At 38.8% G+C, this 8,608-nt stretch overlaps 1 protein-coding gene across 1 annotated transcript; it reads left to right on the top strand.

Annotated features, from left to right (window-relative positions):
• Positions 1-5,666: 5,666 nt before the first annotated feature.
• On the top strand, positions 5,667-7,665 carry LOC4348846 (large ribosomal subunit protein uL14). Its single transcript, XM_015759457.3, has 4 exons — positions 5,667-5,724; positions 5,831-6,115; positions 7,273-7,314; positions 7,416-7,665. The coding sequence occupies exons 1-4, from the start codon at positions 5,712-5,714 to the stop codon at positions 7,496-7,498; spliced, it is 423 nt and encodes a 140-aa protein (XP_015614943.1). The 5' UTR covers positions 5,667-5,711; the 3' UTR covers positions 7,499-7,665.
• The last annotated feature ends 943 nt before the right edge of the window (positions 7,666-8,608 follow it).

The following is an 8,608-nucleotide window of genomic DNA, read 5'->3' as shown; positions in this document are numbered from 1 at the left end:
TTCTCTTTCGTTTTTCGTATCTGTGACTTATTCAGTTCGTCTCGAGTCTCGACGTCTTGTCTCCTCCGAGCAGCAAGCCACCAGCCGGCTCATCCAATTTCAAATTTTCATTCAACCAGCGAATAGCAACTTAGCAAGCAACCAACAAGTAAGGCACTAGGCAGCAAGCCAGCAACAACAACGAACATTCTCCATTTTCAATTTGACAGTTTCTGATTATGCAAAACAAGTGATAAAAAATATACTATTCTTGATATATCGCATTTGCTCTGCAGTATATATATTATTTTAGTTATAGTTTGTATCCTCACTTAGTGTTTTGTACAGGGCCTACAAATTTAACGGCCCGGCCCTGACTTCAAACAGCTAGCTAGGACCATGGCTGTCCACGTTGCCGATCGAGAAAGGTTTTGGTGATGAAACTGAATTAGTACAGTAAAGCATAACTGCATAAGCACTCTGCACTCGTTGGAGCAATATGCATGACAGACGATGATATATAGGCAGAGAGCTAGGAAAGACAATCGCGATGAGGAGGAAAGTGTAGGAAGGTGACTAGGGTTCACCATACCACCGGTAACCGCGTGGTTACCGCAGTTACCGGGTTTACCGCGTTTACCGTGGAGGTATGGTAATGTAAATACCGCGGTAACCTTCTTAAATTTAAAAAATAATTTAAATTTTTGATGAATTTTACACGGTTTTTTACGGTTACCGCGATAACCGTGCTTACCGCTGGGGCGCGGTAACCCTGGCCCCGGCGGTTTGGGAAACCCTAAAGGTGACTGCATCAAGGCGCTTTACGCGCGTGATTGAATATTGATGGATGGTTACTGCTTCCTCTGGCCGGTGTATTTGACGTTTAGGGAGAATCTATCTATCTATTATATTATTAAACAGCTTTGAAAGGAGGCACCACGTTCGCTGTGGAGGCTAGAAATTCCCACATTAATCGGAGAAAAAGAAAAAAAAGAAAAGGAGAGTCCAAGTAGAAATACAATTTAAAAAAAGCTGAAATTCGGAATTAAAAGTAAGCAATATTGAAAGAAGTTTCTATATAGGAACCCAATACGAGATTAATCAAAATTCGAAATAAAAATAAAATAAAATCCGAAATTAGCGAAAAAAAAGAGTCTAAGTAGGAATACAATTTAAAAATAGCTGAAATTCGGAATTAAAATAAGGAATATTAAAAGAAGAGTCCATACAATAACCCAATATGAGATTAATTAAAATTCGAAATAAAAAAAATAAAAAAATCGAAATTAGAAAAAGGAAAAGAAAAGAAGAGTTCAAGTAAGAATATAATTTAAAAATTAACTAAAATTCAGAATTAAATATAAGCAATATTGAAATAAGAGTACATATAAGAACCCAATAGTAGATTAACTAAAATTCAGAATAAAAAATAAAATATAATCTGAAATTAGGCAAATTAAAAAGAGAGTTAAAGTAGAAATACAATTTTAAAACAACTGATATTCAAAATAAAAATAAAAAAATCTAAAGAACACAATACGAAAAATAAAATAAATTCTGAAATTAGAAAAAGAAAAATAAGATATCAGCTAGAAATACAATTTATAAATAACTAAAATTGGTGATAAAAAAATAAAGATTACTAAAAGAAAAGACCATCTGAAACACATGACGAGATTAATTAAGTAACATGCCTATATAGGAGAAGAGTGGTGGCGGTTGATGGGACATCTAAAAACTATTAATAAAATACCAAATAAAATCCTAATGACTACTAAAAAGAAGTACAACGGGCAGGTCGTGAAGCAATCGGTCAAGGCGTTTGGCGGGACTTCTAGAAAGTAAAAAAAAATAAACCCAATGATAATCATATTTGATTTTTACGTTCACTGTGGGGGCTAGAAATTTCCACATTAATCGGAGAAAAGAAAAGAAGAGTCCAAGTAGAAATACAATCTAAAAATAGCTGAAATTCGGAATTAAAAGTAAGCAATATTGAAAGAAGAGTCCATATAGGAACGCAATACAAGATTAATCAAAATTCAGAATAAAAATAAAATAAAATCCGAAATTAGCAAAAGAAAAAAGAGAGTCTAAGTAGGAATATAATCTAAAAATAGCTGAAATTCGGAATTAAAAATAAGGAATATTGAAAGAAGAGTCCATATAGGAACCCAATACGAGATTAATCAAAATTCGGAATAAAAATAAAATAAAATCGGAAATTAGCCAAAAAAAAAGAGTCCAAGTAGGATTACAATTTAAAAATAGCAGAAATTCGGAATTAAAAATAAGAAATATTGAAAGAAGAGTCATATAAGAATCCAATACGAGATTAATTAAATTTCGGAATAAAAAATAAAAAAAATCAAAATTAGAAAAAGGAAAAGAAAAGAAGAGTTCAAGTAGGAATATAATTTAAAATTAACTAAAATTCAGAATTAAATATAAGCAATATTAAAATATAAGCAGAGTAGTGGCAGTTGATGGGACATCTAAAAACTATTAATAAAACACCAAATACAATCCTAATGATGACTAAAAAGAAGTACAACGGGCAGGTCGTGAAGCAATCGGTCAAGGTAGGTGGCAGGACTTCTAGAAAGTAAAAAAATAAACCCAATGATAATCATATTAGATTTTTAAAATCTCAATAATAATAAAATGAGAGGCAGCGGCCGGGTCGTATAGGAGTACAATGGCAAAGTCGCCGATGGTTGGTGGGTCTTCTATAAAGTAAAAAAAATGAATTCCAATGATAGTTATGTTTGACTTTTACAATCCTAATAAAGAGTATGCGGCGGACGGGTCATAGAGGAGTATAGTGGTAACGTTTGATGGGATTTCTAAAAATTATAAAATAAAAATGAAACCCAACAAGATAATAAACTCCAATTTTTAAAGGTTCGGGCTTCTAAAAAGTAAAAAAAATAAACCCCAATGATAATCCTGTTTGATTTTAAAATCTCAATGACAATAAAGAAGGGCGGCAGCGGGTGAGCCGTAGAGTAGTATAGTGACAAAGTCGCTGACGTTTTGGAGAAACTTCTAGAAAGTAAAAAAATAAACCTAAAGGATAATTATGTTCGATTTTTAAAATAGCAATGACAATAAAGAGAAGATGCAATGGACGAACATAGATGAGTATAATGATAGTGTTTGACGGGACTTCTAGAAATTATAAAAAAGATGCCCAATAGGACAATAAACTCTAAAACATATAAAGATTCTAAGGAGAATGAATAGAAAACGGTGGTAGATCGAGCAAGCAAATAAAGAATAATATGACAGAAGTAAGGGGTAGCAGTTGTTGTGACTTTAGAAACTAAGGAAATTAGAAACACGAGGATAATAAGGTTTAGTCTTTAAAAATCTTAAGACAACGAGATAACTATTTAATAAATTTGAAGTAAAATCATATTAAAAATATATAATTTTATATGGGTGCTAGCCGCGCAATTGCGCGAGCCACCCAGCTAGTTTATTTTTAAACAAAGAAATTCAGAAATTATTGGTGGCCAAAGTTTTAAAATTAAGTTTGATTAAATCCTATTTTAAACGTTAAATATTTATAACTTTTAGAGGGAGTACGTCCTAGCGTCCTACTAAGCTCAAGCTGCTAGCTATGACGTAAAAACACTTCTGTTTAATTATAGTGCTATAGAGTGATAACATAACCACACATCAACGGTCGGATTTCAGACTTCTGGCAAAGGAATTATACGCAGCTAGTACAACTAAACAGTTCCAATTTCAGGCCAATTGCTGCTGGATACTGTTTGAGGCCTAGTGCCTAGCTTTTATGTTTTGTTATTCGAAACCTATATTGCGAGCTTAAATACTCAGACTATGTATCTTTGGGGCTGCGTATATCCTGCTGCAGGATGTATAGGTCGGGTTTTAATCCATTATTAAAAAAAATTAGTTATATTCATTCGTCAGCAAGAACAACACATTCAGCCGTTGCAGAGTGTACATATCTGCTTAGTGACATGATGACATTTATCTAGCCTTTCCTTACGATCTTATCTACTCATAATTAACAAATTTCTAGGTCGTAGTAGTGAGCATCTCAGGAAAGCGAAAAAAGGAAAACCACTAAGCCCTAAAGCTAAATCTAGCTACGAGATCAAAGTGACATTAGATGATGAGCTGATGACTCACCGACCTGATCGGCTGATTCACAGATCTCACAAAAGGACGACGGATGGCCGGCAGCTTTAGGATTAGGAAAGTATAGTTAAAAAGCACAAGTCAAATTATCCGAGTCACTTGGCGATCAGCTTCGAGCATGGCGATCAGATTCGAGCATGACATCTTTCTTAAGCTCATCAGATTCACAGAAGCTGCCACCTTAACAGCAACATTTATATCTGATCAGATAGCACCACATGACTACAACAACAAACAATAGCAATGGTGCTAGTTAATCCTATGGGATTTGTATGGGTTTTTTTTTACCAATTTACTTATGCATTATGCAGGATCTGTATGCATTCTATGTTCTAAACAGATCATTAAAGTTTGCTAAAGCATTTATCTGGCATGTCATATATGATTTCACTTTTTTTGAATCTCTCATTTTCCTCTGAGCCTGTTGGACGGACCGAGATTGGTGCAGTCCTTACTATAAGCCCTATCATTTTGCTTATTCGACGATATATTTACAAACAAAAAATAGTTTGTGAATAATTTTTTATTGTATATGTTCTTAACAATTTAAAAGCAAAGGCTAAAAAATAAACTATGATAAAAAATCATAAAAATAAACTTTAAATTTAAGGTTAAAATTTTAAATTTTGGTTGATAAGCATAAGCATAAGTGAAAAGATGAAACCATATAACTACAACTTTAGCAGTTGCACCGCAACTGATGGATCAAAAACCAACGGCTTAGATCATAAAAAAAATATTGTTCATGAATTACTGTAGCAAATCTACAACGGTGTTGCTATAATTATGTCAACACATTTTGTGAGTAATCACAGTCGATTTCTTGTTCAATTGATCTCCCTTGAGATTCGTGCTACAATTGCAATACCATGTGCATTGAACGTCTTTACATATTTCGTGTTGCATCGTGAAGCCAATCAATTTAAATTTCTCATCTCGTCAGCATGTGTTTTCATGAAAAAACTACTACATATATAATTTCAGGACTTAGATATGTAATTTTAGAACTTACATTATAAATATACTAAAATTACATATGTAATTTAGAGACTTACATATATAATTTTAGAATTTACATTGTAAATACACTAAAATTACATATGTAATTTAGGGACTTACAATGTAAATACATGCTGACTATTTTTTGGTGAAAAATATGGCGACATAAATATAAATATAGTTACTCCCAATCTACAATGTACCGATTACTGTAGCATCGATGGTGCGGCATGATGGCAGAGCAAATCCGAGCCGTTGGTTCCATCGATCCAACAGTTATTATGTGCTCCTTGCAGTCATTACTACTACAGCACCGATCTCAGTTCCTCTCGACACTGATGGATCATTCACATAGCCAAAGCCACTTTAGGGCTAAGTACTGTTCCTAGTAATCTAGGCCCAATTAAAACTCTAACATTAGCAGTAAATGGGCCGCATATTGAGCCGAAAGCCCAAAGCCCAAAGGCCCACATGCCTCTCGCCTTATAAGTAGCCGAGGCAGTGAAGCCCTAGCCGGGTCCTCGTCTCCTCGCGCCGCCGCCGCCGCCGCGGACGCCGCCATGTCGAAGCGAGGTACGTGCGAGCCACCTCTCTCCCCACCTCCGCTCCGTCTCCTTCCTCCGCCGCTGCTTCTGCGTCGCTGATCTGGTCTTCGCGCGTGTCGGAAATGGTGGCGCAGGGAGGGGTGGGTCGGCGGGGAACAAGTTCCGGATGTCGCTGGGTCTGCCGGTGGCGGCGACGGTGAACTGCGCCGACAACACCGGCGCCAAGAACCTCTACATCATCTCCGTGAAGGGCATCAAGGGGAGGCTCAACCGGCTGCCGTCGGCCTGCGTCGGCGACATGGTCATGGCCACCGTCAAGAAGGGGAAGCCCGACCTCCGGAAGAAGGTCATGCCCGCCGTCATCGTCCGCCAGCGCAAGCCGTGGCGCCGCAAGGACGGCGTCTACATGTACTTCGAAGGTACGCGGAAGCTGCACCCAATTTCGCCCATGCCGATCTGTGAAATCGTGATGCTCTCTAGTGTCTTGATGATTAGTGTTGCATTATGACGTGTTATGAGCTGCGTTAAGTTTGGTTTCTAAGTATTTTAGTGTGATCTTTTAGTCCACCTGCATAAATTAGTGTCAATTTCATTATGGGTTACACGATTTACCATATTGAGAATGCTGATCAGTTGTGGCTGCTACGATTGGAGCAATGCTCTATTTTTTTATGCTTACGTCATTACGTGATTAAGTTACACATTCTTATGAGCTACAGTGAGCTTGTTTTGGGGGCTAGGCTTTAGGTTGATTTTACTTGAACTATCATCAAATCTACCAGAAAACACCAAATATGTTAGCAGGTTTTTTTTAGTTTGGTGAATTATTTTTAAGCAAAAATTTATGTGTTTGCTTATTGTGAGTTTGTAACATGGCATAAAAGAGGGTACAAATATTCTTCTATATTTTACTGTCTTCACTAGGAAGATGTTTTAGATGGGGCCTTTTGGTTGGGAACATGATCTTTATTGCCTGACATGGTGCTGGTCCTACTTTTAATAACTATGGTGTTCTCAAAATATTTTTCAACTGGAAGATGGCTGGCATTACTTATCTGATTGCGCTGTATAGGCCAATTGCTGAATTTTGTTCGTTGGAGCTTGTTCTGTTATTTTATTTGCACTGCCGTAGGAAATACACAGTGACGGGAGGACTGCAAGGTTCTTCAGCTTTTTCTGGAGCAAACTTATATACATGTTTGCATATTCCTAAGTAAACGTCACAAACAAAGCATTGTTGGATGTAGAGGTTTTCTTATAAAGATTTTATCTTCATAAGAGTTCCTCCATCTGGAAGCGGTCACATATTCCATTGCCCTAGGTAGTGGCATCGCCGCTATGAAACTTTGGGACTGGCCATGTGACATATATTTTTGTCTTCTGATGCCATAAATATAATACATTAGCTTTTATTCATTCTACATGTTTTGTGTGCTTTTATTCTTTGGTCTCTTTTACATTTTGAGCAGCATTTCATTTGTACACTATTCCCTTGGCTATTTTGTCATTGGTTTTATCATTTGGAGCTGCCATGTGGTCTATCGAATTAATACCGGTTATGAAATTTGATGTGCAGACAATGCTGGGGTGATTGTGAATCCCAAGGGTGAGATGAAAGGTATGGCGAGAACACTACTATACTCCCATATGTTATGTGTTATTGTATTTTCTCTCGAAGCCTACCAGGCAATAATTTACTCACTGTGTATTCTTTTCCAGGTTCTGCTATCACTGGACCCATTGGTAAGGAGTGCGCCGACCTCTGGCCAAGGATTGCTAGCGCAGCAAATGCCATTGTCTAGAGCTTGTTTGGAGTAGTAGTTTTCAGTTCTGTGCCGGATGTGATAATGTGCTCCAGTTCTTTTTTGTTTCCAACCAAGTTTAACCTGAACTTGAAGCAAACCTTCAGTTAAATTTTCAGTGCGGATTGTGTCCTTGATGAATGGAAAATGGCATGTTTGCTTGTTTACCTTGCTCCTTTTAATCAGTTCACAGTCAGCAACCAGATCGTATTCTGGAGAAACTAGCTGAATGAACATCAATCTCACCTTTCTGCCACCTGAAGCTGCCTGAAGATTTAGGCTTTGTTCTATGCTTCCCTACCTAATCTCTACTCGCTCATTTTCAATGTGCCGCTGCACAACCTCTGCGATCAGCGACGGCCCATTTGACTCCTTTCTATGTACGTTCTGACGTTATGTGATGTTCTAGGATGATTTCCTCTGGGGTTAATTGGATTCATGCCACTACAAATATGCTAAATTAGAAAAATAGCACTACTATTTGTGATATCGGTTGGGTGCCACTAGAATTTGGAGAAATTAGAACCGTGTTACTCCGTTGGTTTTCCATCCACTCCTCGTTAATTTCCCAACTTCAGTGCTTGGCCTCGATGCGGCAGCGAAGGAACTTCGGTGCTTGGCCTCGATGCGGTAGCGAAGGAGCTCGGTGGCAGGGAAAGCGATGACAGCCTTCAAGCATGACAGTGACAATGACGTTTCCCAACTCTGGCGGCGAGCGGAGCTTCGGCGACGAGCGACTAGAGCGGCGGTAACTTGGGTACGCGGGGAAGGCGGCGCTCGGCCTTGATGTGGCGAAGGAGCTCGGCGGCAGGAAAAGCAGCGACGGCCTTCTCCGCTCTCAAGGGGCACGATGGCGAAGCACGCCGAGAGGGCGAAGCGGCGGCGACGGGCCATGGCTGTGCGCGGCAAGAGGGCGAGGTGATGGCGAAGGGTCTCTAGGGGCACAATGGCAAAGCACGCCAAGAGGGCGAGGCAGCGGCAACGGGCCATGGCTGTACGCGGGCGGCGAGAGGTCAAGGTGACGGCGGCGGGTCTCAAGGGGGATGATGGCGAAGCATGCCGAGAGGGCGAAGCGGCGGCGACGGGCCATGGTTGTGCGCGGGCGGCGAG

Source organism: Oryza sativa, chromosome 10, assembly GCF_034140825.1.
Source record: "Oryza sativa Japonica Group chromosome 10, ASM3414082v1".
Classification (NCBI taxonomy): Eukaryota; Viridiplantae; Streptophyta; class Magnoliopsida; order Poales; family Poaceae; genus Oryza; species Oryza sativa.
Note: the sequence above shows the minus strand (reverse complement) of the source record. Positions and strands in the feature narration are given on the sequence as shown.